Source organism: Mizuhopecten yessoensis, unplaced genomic scaffold (genome assembly GCF_002113885.1).
Source record: "Mizuhopecten yessoensis strain PY_sf001 unplaced genomic scaffold, ASM211388v2 scaffold8195, whole genome shotgun sequence".
Taxonomy (NCBI): domain Eukaryota; kingdom Metazoa; phylum Mollusca; class Bivalvia; order Pectinida; family Pectinidae; genus Mizuhopecten; species Mizuhopecten yessoensis.
In genome coordinates this window covers 438,955-455,518 of record NW_018407426.1, presented here as the reverse complement: position 1 = coordinate 455,518, position 16,564 = coordinate 438,955, and the positions used below count along the sequence as shown (strand labels likewise).

At 33.3% G+C, this 16,564-nt stretch overlaps 1 protein-coding gene across 10 annotated transcripts in view; it reads left to right on the top strand.

Moving 5' to 3' along the window:
• The window catches only part of LOC110455274 (D-glucuronyl C5-epimerase-like), a 178,698-nt gene extending 164,785 nt beyond the window's left edge, over window positions 1–13,913 (top strand). For 9 of the 10 annotated variants that reach the window (XM_021505290.1, XM_021505291.1, XM_021505292.1 and 6 more), the window contains 5 exons: window positions 4,653–4,786; window positions 6,615–6,825; window positions 8,536–8,707; window positions 9,242–9,481; window positions 9,979–13,913. In XM_021505290.1, coding sequence (XP_021360965.1) covers window positions 4,671–4,786; window positions 6,615–6,825; window positions 8,536–8,707; window positions 9,242–9,481; window positions 9,979–11,015 — 1,776 coding nt within the window. In that variant the 5' untranslated portion in view covers window positions 4,653–4,670 and the 3' untranslated portion in view covers window positions 11,016–13,913. Of the gene's footprint in view, window positions 1–371; window positions 522–4,652; window positions 4,787–6,614; window positions 6,826–8,535; window positions 8,708–9,241; window positions 9,482–9,978 lie in introns of those variants that run through there. The other variant, XM_021505296.1, reaches the window with a different exon arrangement.
• Window positions 13,914–16,564: the final 2,651 nt, after the last annotated feature.

Below are 16,564 nucleotides of genomic sequence, written 5' to 3'. Positions count from 1 at the left end.
TCAACCCCAGGTGTCACTCAAAAAATTCAGTTCATTAACTTTATTTTGGAAGAAGTCAAAGTCATTTTAAATTAACTAGATAACATATCTCTGAATAAAATGCCAGTTTTAGAATTTATACAATACAGTTTTAGTTTTCTATAGACGAATCAACATTGTAAATGTATCAAATCTGATTTTTTTAAAAGCAAATATTAATATAGAATAGAGATTGTTTTCATTTGTAGAATTATTGTTTTGAAATAAAAGTGCTAAAGTCCGCAATTATGGAAAATCTCGTGTCAGTCCCGTGATCATTGTGAAACTAGACCTCAATTATCTTGCGGCGGTGAGAGCTTGTCCCGGCGGAGTTACGTCCCCTAGGAGGATTCTCATATGTGTATTGACGCCCGTGACATGCAGTCGAGCCTTGGAAGTGCTCAGTGTTTGAAGTAGAAATGTGGAATTTTTAATTAATTAATCGAAAATGCTTTCGTTATGGATTGGATTGTGTAATCTTTGATGATAAAACATCATGTAAGGTAGGTGAATTTTGTTGTCAACTGCTTTCTCCACGCGGGATTGAATGGGCTTGGATGTCGTTGTGCTGTCTGCTCGCTCAAATCGAATCCGTGCGTTCATCTTACTGATCTTGCTTTGTGGAGTTGATGAACAATAATGATAACAATATTTGCTGTACAAGTCAATATATTCCAGACGTCTTCATGTTTAACAGAATTTTAGTTGATTTTTTTGTTTGGGTATAGATGTTGAGGGACGTTGATTGTAAACAAACATGGGTAGGGGAAGTTAGCAGTGCCAGTGGGCTTGGCATGGTAATCGTACTGTAGGCCTACTGTACTCGTATTTCTTATGCGTTCTATCACAGTGTGGTACGGGTTTATCTGCTACAGTACAAACACAGACTCACTGTGTTTCGTTTAGATCATATGCTGTTTTGGATTTTTCTCCTGTTCCAAAAAATGTCATTCAGTACAGTGCAGCTGATTTGGTGTATACAATGTATGACATAGGCTCTTTGCCAGGTGTACACGTGTATTTGGAATTGGTAGGCTGTGTGATTTCACGACCACCAGTCATTGTATTGTTGAGACTTTACTTGTCAAACATCTTAAAATAGACTCTTTACTTCAAAATTATGGATTTCTTTTTCAAAAACATGGTAAGAGATTCGCAGAAAAGTCACGAGTATGTTTTACGCTACTGTTAAACCTATACTGGACACATACAAATATATATGTAATAACTTAGTTGACATCATATATATATGTGGGGTTTTTGTCTGTGTTTAGCACATATGTTTCTATTCCACTGAGCATAATGTTTGATTTTAAAAACAATTTTCTGTCAGACACAATTGAAGAGCAGCATTTGTGCTGCTGATATGCACAAATAAATAAAAATATCTTATTTTTACTCAACCAATTTAGGAGTTATTTTCTTTATTGCTGTGCCAAGGGGGTGAGAAAACAGTTCCCCTTTATTCAGTTCACAAAAGGTACTAACCTTGGTCTAGGACCGCAGACAGAATGGTGCCGAACCTAAAAATCTTTTCATATGAATAGCTGTTGTAAAACAATGGAATAAAATACAAATCTCTGACATAGTTATGTTTCATCATGTTTTGTATATTATGTAACGATTTTATGTAACCTTATCTTGTATTTTATAACAGAATCAATTTTTGGAATCATGATTAAGGCTATTAAAAGATAGCTAGCCCATGATAATATTGTCTTATCACATGGTCATGACCTTTGTAGCAATAGGAATTAATATGAATTTAGTTGTAAATGGATGATCAATAATTAATAATTAATTAATAATGTTAATGGACTTTCTAAAAGTATGGACAAAAATATGAAAAAGTAATTTGTAGGATCATAGAGCAATAATTTAAGTTAGATAAACATTTGTTGTAACAAAAAGCTGAACTGTCATTAACTCATTCACCCCTGGAGACACATTTGAACTCTTCCAATTCAAAGGTTGGGATATTTCATTATGAAACTTCAGGGGTGAATGAGTTAATATGTCAATATTGACAATAGGTTCATTATCCATGTAACTGGCACTACAATTACTTTCAAATTTATTTAATGTAAATAATAATGAAAAAAATGTGGATGATTCCTAATTATGGGCGAGTAATATTGATCAAGGTAAAAAATCAACAGAGAGCCCTTGGCCATATTGTGAAAACCCGGAATGCCATCAGATAAAAATTCTCATACATTGACCCAAGTGACAATCTCATTACTTTGCTACACACACAGGTGCTGAAGTGTCAAGATTTTTATCTGGTCTATCTTGTCATAATGTTCTTCCTTAATCTGAAAATTGATAGATCTATGACATAGGTTTAAGTGTTATGCAATTTAATTTATTGTAGAAGTACAAAAGCTGCTTATGATTGATCAATAGCATGTTGTCCACTGATAACATTTGTTATACATCTATGACTTCTAAGTAAAATGATATAAAAAAGCATCTTTGTAGTACAAGGGTATAGTAATAGTCATCTAGAAATGTTGCAAAAATGTGTGCCATCTGTTTCAAAATCTATCACAATACCTGTGTATTTATAGAGCGTGTTTGCATTGGCTTGACTTTGTGGCCAGAAATAGAAACATTGCTGGGCAGATGTGGTTCCGGTTGACACACCTTTGATGTATGAGTGTTGGTTTGGAGGAATTCGTGGCCATTACATGGTTCATAAACATTTCACTACCATGACAGTGATCCAGCTTCATTTTCAAGCCTGATTAGTAAAATAATTTTCCTGTTTTACAATAATGTATTGTTAAGAAAGTTAGTTTCAGATTACATTCTTTAAAGTAAATGTTTATGTGTCTACCGTACATATTATCTATGTGTACAAATATTCAATAGAATTATCAAACTACAATCACAGATCTAAATTTATAGAGGTTTCAGCTGATTCGATAGTATTTCTTTTAATATTTAAAAAAAGTAGGAATTATCATTGTTATTTTTCAGTTTCAAAAGAATTCTGGAGCTTTCAATAAATACAACGGTTGAAAAATAAAAAAATAAGTACTAGGACAGTACTGTATTAAATAAATATTAAAGCTTACATTTTAACCAAACAACTTTGACTTGTTTTACGATTGTGTTGCTAATTTGAATAATTAAAAGGTAGGGTTTTTGTGGAAGAAGATTTTTCCTGTATAACCAGTGATTTTTATAAAGTTTTTTTCAGGCAAGGGAAGTTCTGAACATCATTTTCAAATATTATTAAGGGATACAGTTGGTTATGATTATCATAGGGGAGTGGCACAGATCCCAACTGCCACAGCCCATATATTTGTATTACATGTATGTAATCTACAATAGATATCATTGGGAGGGGAGCTCCTACATATTTGACTTTTTTCCTGGGTGGTAAATTTATCACCCGTTTTTCGAGGAAGCTGTAATCAAGCTAATTACTCTGATCGAGAAACCTCCTGTTTTTCCAGAATAGGAATTTGGTACTGATGGTTCCAGTTATCAGGGCTGTGGTGTTAAAGTCTGGTCAGCTTAATTCAGACTTTTTATATCAATATTATTTCTATTTACTGGCTAAAATAATACTATTGAAATTCATTTATAACTTATAAGTCAATAAATACATTATTGTGTATTGATTCAATATAGTTACCTGATGACTAGAAACACTAAAAGCTTGTGTGAGTGTGTTTTAGTTTGTTGGGGTAACAAATTGATAACAATCTCGCCCTAGATAGAGAGTTTTCCAGGTGATGGTAATGGCCCTAATTATGTGTATCTTGTGTTTCCAGGTGAATGTAAGTTCTTGGCTGAGCATAGTATTTTGATTAGACGAGAGAGGGACATGATGGGAACATGGTGTTTTCCAGGCTAATTAAGGTCTATAGGGGTTTTGATGTGGTTTATAGTATGAAGAGTGAACTGCATCCATGATAGGGTTTAGATGAGGTTAATGAAACGAAGAGTGCACCCTGTTATATATTTGTATTTAGTAACCTTTTTTGTTTTACAACAATTATGAAACATGTTCTGTCACCTTATATTAATCACTTTTGTTGGCCAGGATACAAATGTGCAGGGGTTCTTAATGGGGGAGGGTACCATATTACTTGGAGGAAACCAGTATGTTCGGGCAGGTTATACCGAATACCTTTTCATCTCTGATCAGGATGTCAAACCCTGCCTGTCTTACGCAAGGATGCGCTATCCACTGAACCACCTGACCACCCTATTTATTATCCTGGTCCTGTCATAATATCAAATAGTTTTAATTAATTTTGATGGCTTGTTATTACTTTTACTTTTTCAGATCACATATTACAAATATGCAACATGAACATGAAATGTAACTAAACGAGAAAAAACACATTCTTCCCTGAGTAAATAACATGTAAACATAATTTTAATAATAATCACTTGGATATAAAATGATTCAATTTCTTTTAATGAAACAGGACACATATCAGCCTATCACTTTTGCTAGATTTGTCTGCAGTTAAGAAATAGAAATTGAACAAAAATCTTATTGGATACCAGAAGTAGTTTCAAAATATTGGCTTTATTAATCAGATATCAAACATATGTACAAATATATGTTAATTGCCTTAATAATATGTCTATCATCTACTTTGTATTTGCAGGCTGTGGGCTAGGACGTGATGGCCCCGCGTGTAAGCCTGAAGTTAGTGGTACTGATGATGGTGGGCACACCATTCCTCATCACCATGTACCACTGGGGCCAATGTGATCTCAACAGGCTGGATGACAACTTCAGGTATAACTGTCCACTCATGAACTTCATTATTTTTGTTCAAGTTTATCTGTTTGGACAAGTCATTTAAAAAAACCAAAAAAAACCTGACTGATAAATTGACTTGAACGAATTTTTGCACACAGATCAATAAATAACATACTGATATCTGCCACTTACATAATATTCCTGTAATCTACTCAGCAGGTATGACAGTTCAATGCTGAAATGGTTTTTAAAAAATATTGATTAATCATCAATCAGTTTATGATATATTTTATTGGAATGTTAAAATAAACAACAGACATCAGTGTGATAATATAATCATATACACATAACCTTAGATAAATCAAGGATACAAAACCCCAAATAGCAAATGTTTGTAGCATGTGACAGTCTCTATATATATGTAGTCCATTTTATTTTGACATCACAGTAAGATGTGTCATGTGAAGTAACCCACATTGAGAGATTTCCTGGTGTAGATTAAGGAGTATTGAATTCATAGTGAAACAATAAGATTTACTATTTTAAGGACAAATTACTGTACTGTATGCTTAACTTCTTTGCAAAGGGCACCATTCAAAATAACTTCATGAATGATATTTAAGACTTTGTTGTTTAATTAAAAACACATTTAAAATTTATGCTAGAATGAACGTATTGATAAAAGTCATGAATTAATTATTTGGAATTATAAGATAATAAGGAAGGAATGTTTATCCGGGTGTCTGGTTTCAGTGTAGATAGTAGTACTCTCCGGTTAGTTCTATTCAGAATCAGATGTCAGACAAAATGTGTATTAAAGGCAGCATAGTTGATCGTTCATGCTGTGTCATAATAAGTGTAATATCACTGGTGCATGCTTACAACTGTTTACGTCGGGCTGTTTTGACATCGTTGGATAAGTAATTATAAATAATACGTTCATGTTCATACATATAGTTGTCTGCTGCAAGTGTAGGAGAAGAATAATTACATTGCTGAACATTTTTCTGTGTCAGACATCATATTATCTGCAGCTATCTCAGGTGGTCAGATTCTAAAAATATATATGGAACGTAAGTTGTGTAGAACAAACATTTTCTAGCATGTACTCACTGATAGATGTGCAGAGTGTTAACACATGTGGCGAAGCAAAACCTGTAACACATCATACAGGAAAACCTGGATTCTCTATAAAATGTCTGTGTTATGTGTTACTTGGTATATAACCGCAATATCCACAATAAAAAAATAACTGCTTGATATCATAGTGCAAGAAAACATTGTTATTTTATTATTTACTGTTTAGATACTGACTCACAGTTAAGTAAATGACAAATGTTTTAAATATTCCTGCCATACTGATAGGTACCGGAAAATGCAAATTAAAAACAAATTAAGGGAAGGAACTCTTACATGAAATTGCATGAATTCAGAAGTATCCATAGCATATATAACCTTAAATTCTACGTAAGAGGCTTATTATTGTGTGATTACATGTGATGATGAATGAATTTCATGTCCCTAGCAAGTTTGTCCTCCATATAGGTAAAAGTATTCAGGTACATACATTGATTTAAATGAACCTCTGATCTGATAAACATTGCACATTTTTACATTTAAATGTATCAACCGTCTTTGATCAATTTCTTTGTGAGCAATGTACTTTTGAAGATGAAAATCAAGTGTCTGTGCATTAGAAGATAAAGAAGGATATTCATTCATATTGTTAGGCTTTCTTCTGAAGGTTTGCAGTTTGAATAAAACTTGAGTATTAAAAAAAAAAATTAAATCCTTCAATGAAAAGATTTGTACTACAAAAATGTAAATTGGAATTGCTTTTAAATTTCAATGGTTTTTTTCCCAGGGATGGGCAGTATCGAGGGCCTGTGGATAAGTTTGACTCTTCCGCACGCATCCCGCACAGAGATGTAAATGCAATCGGCCAAACTGCAGAGGAGGGTCCCCTAACGTACAAGGAGATCGAGTGTGTAGTCAATGGCGACTACTCCATCAAAGGTCGTCTGGAGGACAAAGAGGTGTACCTACCCTTTACCTTCGTACAGAGATACTTTGAGGTAACTACCAGTGTTGTTGTTGTGATTGATTTTCATAGAAAAGAGACTGATGGAATAAAATTGCACTCATTATAGATCACTTACAGATTTATCACCAACATTTTTTTTTAGATTTTTTTTAGAACTAATTCTGAGTATAACCATTAATCAACACTCCGTTATTACAGAACTTGTTTCTGCATTGTGCAACCCAAGCAAATAGGACAATTAAAAATGAAGGCCTGGTACTTGATACGTAAGCTTATGACGGGAGAATACTACTCAATATATTCTCAAACTCAACAGCATTACATCCCTTAACTCATTCACCCCTGAAGACACATTTGAACTCTTCCAATTGAAAGGTTGGAATAGTTCATTATAAAATTTCAGAGGTGTATGAGTTAATCAATGAGGATATCTGTTAATATCCATCAATACAAGATATTCATTACATTACAATGCAGCTGTACCTGTTTGCAGGTTCTTTTTTTACTGGTTTATCAATTTAACGATTCCAGGAGCAAATATAACAATTACTGTCAATTAATGCCCGTTGCTTGTTGAGTCAATTCTCCGTGTCGGTAGGTTGATACAGAAAGGACAGAAAATGTGATCAATATCACTTAAATTCACCAGTGTTTATATCAATAATATTATATAAGTCTATGTTGATTTTAGTATTTTCCATTTATACCTTTTTTTTAACAAATGATTACCAATATTCCAACGCATGTTTCGTGTTAAGTACTTCATATTGATTTGCCTCTTTCTAACGATAGGCTAGAGAAAGCATGCACCATATAAACTCACACTTACCAGCAGTATACACAGAAAAGATCCATGAATATTTCAAACAAAGATAACTATGTAGTCTTTCAGTGTGTGAGCCTCTACTTGCTCATAGTCTCAAAGCAATCTCAACTCTAGAATTACTGTTCTCAATCTTATACCCCTGGCATAGACTAAAGCCAAACTTTTCATTAAAACTGACCTGAAACTGTTTCTGAGAGTGAGAGGGGGGGGGGGGGAATGGAAAAAGTTTTTTAAGTTTTGTCAGATTCTCAGCTTTGGCAGAGAGAGTGAATCGAGTGCAAAGAAAGACAACCCTTGGTGATTGAATATTATAGGTGGATTCTATTGGTTAAAGGGAGATAATTTCATATTCTTTAAATTTGTTTGTCGGATGCAGAATTCAGAATCTCAAATTTTAAAGTTATTAACTCTCAAATATTTAATTTCAATCTCTGTACTTTTAGCCACATTCTGTATCAAGTAGAAAAGATCATCTTTTTTTTTGGCATAATAAGGTCATTGCCTTCTTTTAGTTTTTTTGTATATTGCAAATACTACATTTCTATTAAAGAATTTTTCTACTAAATAATGGGTGTAGTCATATGTTTGTAGGGTATGGGTTGTACATATGATGAAACAAGATTACCAAGTTAATATAATTCAGAGATGATTTTTGCTCGGTTTTACATCCAAATATTGAAAGGCTTTTTCCCCTGGCTAAAAAGTGCCTTATTTCCCAAAAATGACCAAAAGAAGGAATTTATTCTCAATTTCAGTAAAAATAATGCTATTTTTTTCAATTAATAAAGGAACAGGCTGTTGTAAAATTCTTATAAAAAACCCCCTGAAATTGTGCAATTGAAAAATTTAATTACAATTGCTATAATATATTTTATTGTTGTATCAACATATGATGTATATTGTATTGTTGTACAGGTATATGGTTCCATCAACTCGTATGACGGTTATGACAGATTTGAATTACAACACAGTTATTCCCAGATCCACCCTCCGAGAGACAGCTACTCACCGGATGGAGTCTTCATGTCCTTTGAGTTCTACAACGTGGAGGACAGGGGACGAGTCAAGTGTATCAGTGGGATTGAGGGTAGGTATACATCCAGGCCGAATCGTATCTAGTGACGGGTGGTAGATAAAAGCTCGGACACGGTGATTATTTTGCTTAGTTTTATAGCCGATTACAGGCTGTTTCTCCTAGCAAAAAAGTGCCTTATTTTCCCAAATTACCAAAAATGAGGACTAGGCACTCTATATTCCCCATTTCAATAAAAAATAATGCTATATTTTTCCAATTTAAAAAAGAACAGGTTGTTGTAAAAATAAGGTAAAATGAACCACTGGAACAGTATAAAAATTTTGGAATGGTTGAAAATGTAGTATTTGTTGTTTTTCTAGCCTTTTAGTACATGCTATGAACATTACAAACATTTCGAATGTGTCAATAATTTGTGACTTGAAGATAGAAATTAGGTGTTTGAAATGGATGAAATAAACTGAAAGCTCCGACCAGAGAGCACTACACACATTTCTGTGGGTGTGTCAACCAACTGAAAGCTCTCACCGGAGAACATTACACAACCGGGTGTGTCGGAACTAATGAGAATGTTGTAATGTATTGTAGGCGTACCAGTGTCTGTCCAATGGAACCGCAACGGTCACTTCTACCCGATACAGATCGCTCAGTATGGTTTGAGTCACTACAGCAAGCAGTTGATGGAACCAAGTCCACAAAGGGTGGTGTTGGAGGATGGGGAAGGGGGCGATCTTAACACCTGGCTCCTCCCTGACCGACGATCACAGATTGCCATTAAGACGGATCGCACCAATGAGGAAAACAACCTCATAGAATTTGACACCCCAGGTATTTACATGCTTCAATGCATCACATTTGATAATCTACAATATCTGAGAGACCTGTGTACACAATTGTTTGTTATATTTATAAATGTTAAATATGAAAATATGTGATATGTTGCTATCTGACATAAAAACTGATATATATTAAATTATTTTGATTAGATATTAAATTTTATTATTATGGCAGTAAGAATGTCATGTTTTAACCCTTTCACTCCTATGTAACTTTAGTAGACTCTACCATGCATTGATCTGAGTGAGTCCATTATGGTCTACAGTGGTGAAAGGGTTAATTGGATGTGATCATATTGAACTTGATCTTGTTATCAGCATTGTATTTTGAGAATAACCTGTTTAAAACAGCACAGACCGGAGGATAAGTACAAAAAGGATTGTCTTTCATCCCCTTTCTCTTTGATTTGTATCTGTTTAAACAAAATGGCTTATGACATGGACAGAATCAATAATTTGTATAATTTGAGTAATGTTGTTATTTTGTAGACCTGCTTAAAAACCCTGGAATCACCATATCAGTTGAGGATCACAACCTCAGCACACTCTCTATAGATGTCAAGTTTATCAACAACGGGAGTGTCACTGTACTCCTACGGACTAACGAGGGCAATCTGTTCCGCATACATTATGTTCTCAGCAACACAACCATGACCTTGGAAGATCGTGACCTCTATTACGGAATTGGTTCATCAAAGAAAGGAAAATGGATACATCTGACACGAAAGGTGCTTATAGACTACGACAAAGGTCAGATTTTGAAACTTGCCAAAAGCAAAAGAGGCAAAGTGAAATTGACACCTGCAAAAATCGTGGCTGTGTGTTTCCGTGGCCACGGCTTTGTAGACAACATTACTTTATCATCAGAGGCCCACATGGACCACTTTTTTGATGCAGCAAATTATCTTGTGAACTATCAGGATTCTCGAGGTGGTTGGCCAATACAAGTGACTCGTAAAATAATTCCAGGTAAATTGGAGCTCAAGCCGGGTTGGTACTCGGCTATGGGGCAAGGCCAGGCCATCTCCCTGTTAGTCCGGGCCTATAGTGTCACCAAAGACAGCAAATACTTACAAAGTGCTGCCAAGGCTCTCGCCATCTTCGAAATTCCAAGCTCCGAAGGAGGAGTGTTACAAAAATTTGCAAATACGTATGACTGGTACGAGGAGTACCCAACAACGCCAGGTACTTTCGTGTTAAACGGATTCATATATTCTCTCATTGGATTATATGACTTGAAAGTTGTGTCCTCTGGTCAAACAGCAGCACATGCTGCGAAGTTATACAACGCCGGCATGCAGACGTTAAAAAACATGTTACTTATGTATGATAGTGGTACGGGGACGTTTTACGACCTGAAACATATTTCCCTCGGTGTGGCACCCAACAGGGCACGGTGGGACTATCACACAGTTCACATCAATCAACTTCTCTTACTCAGTCTCATTGACGAGGACCCAATGTTCCAAACAACGGCCCAACGATGGATGGGGTACCTTAAGGGGAAACTCTCACCTCATAATTGAAAATTCATAATAGTGCAAAAATGTATGTATTTGATTTAAAACAGATATCTGTCAAAGTAAATGAATATCTGCAAAATAAACCTGGATATTTGGAAGAAAACACTGGATATATATATATATATATATTGCAAACAATTAGATATCTTTCAAACAGCCAGATGTGTATTTATGTGTCAAACATTCTAGATTAATGCAAAAAAGATAAAAGTATATTTTTGATAACTATTAACTCATTCACCCCTGAAATTTCATAACGAACTATTCCAACCTTTGAATTGGAAGAGTTCAAATGTGTCTTCAGGAGTGAATGAGTTAATATATATCTTTGTCAAATAGGATACTACTAGTATGTATTTCAAACACACGACAAATATTTCTGTATCGGGCAACTGAATATCTCTAATAGCTAATCATGTGTAAAATACTGAATAGATTTGTTGATTGATTGACCTCTGTCAAAACAACATTTGCAAACAAATGAAGGTATGATTTAAGACAACAGATACATATAGATGTTATAAATTAACATCTTTCCAACCATTGTATCTCATATAGTTTCTGTTTCCTGTCAATCAAAAGTACTATCTGAAAGATGCAGTGGGTTTTAATTTAAAGCTGATTTGATTCTGACACTGACCAATTTACATATGAATCTTGAACTTGTAGACTTGATGAAGTCTAAAATAAATTCTGTTGTTTGAGGAATTTGTTCATTCTGACTATTTGCTTGCAATATTAATGTGGATGTTTGTTTTGAAGCTATATATGGACTAGTCTTCAATGTTATCTGATATATTACTGAAGGAAATCAAACTAAGACTCGTCCCGAGGCCGTACATAATTTGTTATGTAGCTATACTCTACATTGCTTCTATTTTGTCTGTTCTTGATTTTATTTTCATGAAATCTATTTTCTTTATTGTGTTATGGAATCCTTGTTGGAAATTGGTGCATATAGATATCACTTAAAAGATAGCATATATGCATGTCATATGGAAGTCATCATTCCACATTTGTCAAGATACATGCTGTATCTCTAATACGGAAAGTTCACTAAGTTATCTCCAAGATATATTTCAGCTCATGTGTACGTATCTTTCAAGCAACTTGAAGTGCAACATTTTTTTTTATTAATACTGCCAAATTGATTTTCTAAATCAAATTTCATAAGTGTGAAAATTGTTAAATTTTTCATTTGCTGTTGTCAAGACGGTGCCATCTGTGGTAACTTTTCATTTTTGGTGCTAAATAATGTATTGTCTTTGTCAGCTTTTGACAAACTGGATTATTATATATATTTTGTCTCTTACATCTACAAAGAAATTGGTTAACCCTTTCACCACTGTAGACCGAAATTGACTCAACCAGATCAATGTATGGTAGAGTTTACTAATGTTACATAGGGGTGAAAGGGTTAATAAGTTTAGTATTGACTATTAGTTTCTTATCCAGGATCAAGTTGGTCCACTTACACATGCATTTTTGTTAGTTATCTTTTATTTTCACTGTTTTAACAGGAAGTTCTATTAGCTTTAATTTGAGTTGTAGGATGGTAGGGGGTAGGGGGTGATATCTCATTAATACATGTGAAATTAACACCATTTTTGGCCTATAAGGTGTTTATGAAAGATTTAATGTAAGATTTTACCATTAACAGATATCATAGCCCGCAAAAAGTTGTGTTTCAAGTTTTCTTAAACCATCTGATACTTCTGATAGACGATGGTACCTAAAAGTTCACACAAACTAATTAAAACTTTTTTTTCTGGCAAAAAATGTTGCAATATATTTTACTTTTTGGAGTATTTCCTGCATCTTGCTGTATCATTAAGAGAGTTTCACCAAAATTGTGTGTTTGATATTAGATGTTGCTATTTTGTGAACAAGGATTGAGTTAGAAAATCAAATGTACTGATTCAGTCTTTTGAGTTTAAATAACATTTTATTTTTTGTTAAGTATAATATTTGTACACAATGTTTTTAAGAAAATTACAAAATATTCAGAAACGCACTGCTTATGTTAATATGTCTTCTTTACATAGTCTGTACTTAGATTATAGCATATCCAAACTGGTTATTTTATAACATATCCCAAATGGAAACTAGAATACATTTTACCTTAAAGTTATTTTTAACGAGAAAAAGAGAAAAAATGAAATGTTTAGTAAATAATATACACGTATAGTCTACAAGTCAGATTTTATTGAGTTGATCTGGTGAACTTACTGAGTTCTTAAATTTTTCCAAAATTTTTATGAACAGGAATTATTTTAAGTTGTAGAATTGCATGAAATGCATATATATAGAATATTTACCTATCATACTCAAGGGACAAGGGGCGAGGGCTTACATCCCAAATATCTGTGATGGCTGGTTATATTGATGTGGTTGTGATTAATATATTTATATGTCAGCTTTCATCTTTTTAATCCTGTGCTGATGTATTGAGAGAGCAATCATAGTGAGTTTACGCTTGGTAAGTGAGTATATTTTTGTGTATGAAAGTAATGATTGGTGTATATATACATGTATATAAAATGTTTCATTGATGGAAGTGAAAAAATAATGATTTCTGTGTGTGTTAATCTGGAAACTTATCATATGTAGTCTGTGTACATACAAAGCATTATAGGAAACATTGTTTAACATCTACTGGTCTACTTTGTTTGTGTAAGTCCTCACGATTTAAATATGTGTCGCTTTGAATATGATGAATTTTGTGGAGTTTTTAGGTCATTAGACAATCTTATGGATTATTACTGGTATACATCGGTGTTTGTATTATAACATTTTAGGGCAACACTTTACAACAATATTCTTCAATAGTGTAAATATAAATTGTAATACAACATTTTCACACATTGTAATACAACATTATACATACAAACTTGTCTTACTTTATTGTAATACAACATTGTTGCATTGTAATACATTGTCTTACTTTATTGTAATACAACATTGTTGTACTGTATTGTAATACATTGTCTTACTTTATTGTAATACAACATTGTTGTATTGTAATACATTGTAGCACATTGCATATTGTCAGATTGTTGTAAGACAACATTATCACATTGTAAGACAACATTATCACATTGTAAGACAACATTGTCACATTGTAAGACAACATTGTCACATTGTAAGACAACACTGTCACATTGTAAGACAACACTGTCATGTATACATTGTGATGTTTTTGTAATACAACATTGTACATAGTATCATAACGTATATACCATAACTGCAATATAACAATAGACACAACATTATGAAGAATATCTGTTCTGTGACATTGTTAGCGTTGGATGTGACATACTTGTGTAACAGATGAGATTTGTCCTCTCCTTACGTAGATTGATACAACTGTCACCTGTTACACGTGTGTTCATACATGTATGTACATAAAAATCTGTTCCAGAAACCCAAACATCATTCCATATTTTGTGAATACTTTAATTTGTAGTTTTAGCATCAGTTTTCTGGAAAATCTTCTTAATATTACATGGTCAATATTTTCAAATTGCATAATAATCAATATCATCGTACATGGACATTATACTTACCTTAAGGTATGTGTACATTTGCTTGTTTTATACAGTCACAGATTTAAGTATATTTTGCCAAATTACAATTAATACTGGGGAGTCTGAGATGTAGCTTACAACAACAGGTGGTCCGGTTTAAATCAAGAAAGAGCAAAGATTCAGCGTTCAGGCGATTTAGTAGAATTATATGTAGACTTTTCAGTATTCCCTTTATAATTATTTTTGATTAATTCAGAGAACAGAAACCTATTCTAGAATTACAGGATGATTGTAGAATATAATTCTTATATGATACTTAATATGTTTTTTTTTTTTTTTTTATATCAAATTATTATATTTGGATTTTTTTTTATATATATCAAATTATTATATTTGGAATTTTTTTAATCAAATTCATCATGAAAAGGTTGTGATTTGTATTTTCGATTAGATAAATGTGATGAATTCTGCTCGTGAGCAGTAAATGTACATATATTACACATGGTATTTTGTTATTGTTAGCCCCTTCCTTGTATAATGATATCATTAGCCTATCCATGTAAACAAGCTGTTCACTGTAAAAAACTAATATTTCTGTCATAGGAAAATATCTACTTTTTGGCTTCTCAAAATATAATTGCCCAGCATTGAATGTGTAGGTGGTACCATTGGCAATTTCTAGTAACATTTTTGGTCACATTATAAATTGTCTAACTTGTTAAAATGAAGTTGGTAGAATAGACAAAAACAAAACCAGGCAAAGAATGATTTTACAGTAAACTTTCTGATATGACTATGCTGCGAGATGGTTTTGACAATAACATAACAAAGTGCTAAAGATAACTATGATTTTTATGTTAGTTGCGGTATATAGTGTCACTGTTATGGGTGATTTCCCTGGGAATGGGTTGTGTAACTTACACCAAGCAAACACAGCCAGCTTAGTGATGGCTCTAGCTCTGTGTGATCAGTTTCCAGTAAATATAAAAACATTTTTTTTTTCCAATCAGGTATCTGGAATCCACCACATAAAACTTAAACATGTTTATACATTTAAGGATTTAAGTAGTTTATCTGCATTTAAATCCTTAAATGTATATCCAAAATGTTATATAAAGAACATTTTATTTTATCATTTCTTTTGGTTTATGATACATTGAGGGGTGTTTTATTATTAACTTTTTGGGGAACAAGGTGGTGTTTGCTATGGTTACATTATCTGTCAGTTTAATAGTTGTCAATTGGAACCATTGTGGAATTTTTTTCAAAACTTGAATTTGACATCACAATAACAGTGATATGGAATGACACAATTGGAAATTATTTCCTTATTTTAGTTTTTAACTCATTTACCCCTGAAGACACATTTGAACTCTTCCCATTCAAAGGTTGGAATAGTACATTATGAAATTTCAGGGGTGAATGAATTATTGTCATACTTTTGTACCAACATTTTGAGTTGGTGGGTTTGTTTAGGTACAAAGAAATGTAAATATTATTGTGTAACTCGTTCAGCATCCATCTATTGTAACTCGTTAAGATATGTACTCATCTGTTTTGTGATGCAATATCATGATATATTTTGTCAAAAGGTGATAAAATGAAGACCATGTCTGCTTCATATGGTGTTGTAAAATATAACGTGGTGCGTATGTGTGGCAATGTGAGTGGTTCATATGTGATGGAAGTGGGAAAGGTACATGTGTTTTACATGTGTGTGTAAGCCAAGAGTATAGGCGTTGAACGTGTGTGTGTGCGTGAGTGAGTGAGTGAGTGAGGGTGTGCAGGTTACATATGTATGCAAGACCAAGAGTATATCTGTTTAACATGTGTGTATGAGGGACTTTGGGTATATGTGTTTTGCTTGGGTAATCCTCTGTGTAAATTGTATACTTAGATTCATTCAGTTTAATTGTTCGAGGAACACTGTATTCCAAATTGATTTTCTTATGATGGATGTCACAGGTAAATGTGAGCGTATATACAATACATATCAAAATATCTACAGAACCAGTATAAGCTAGA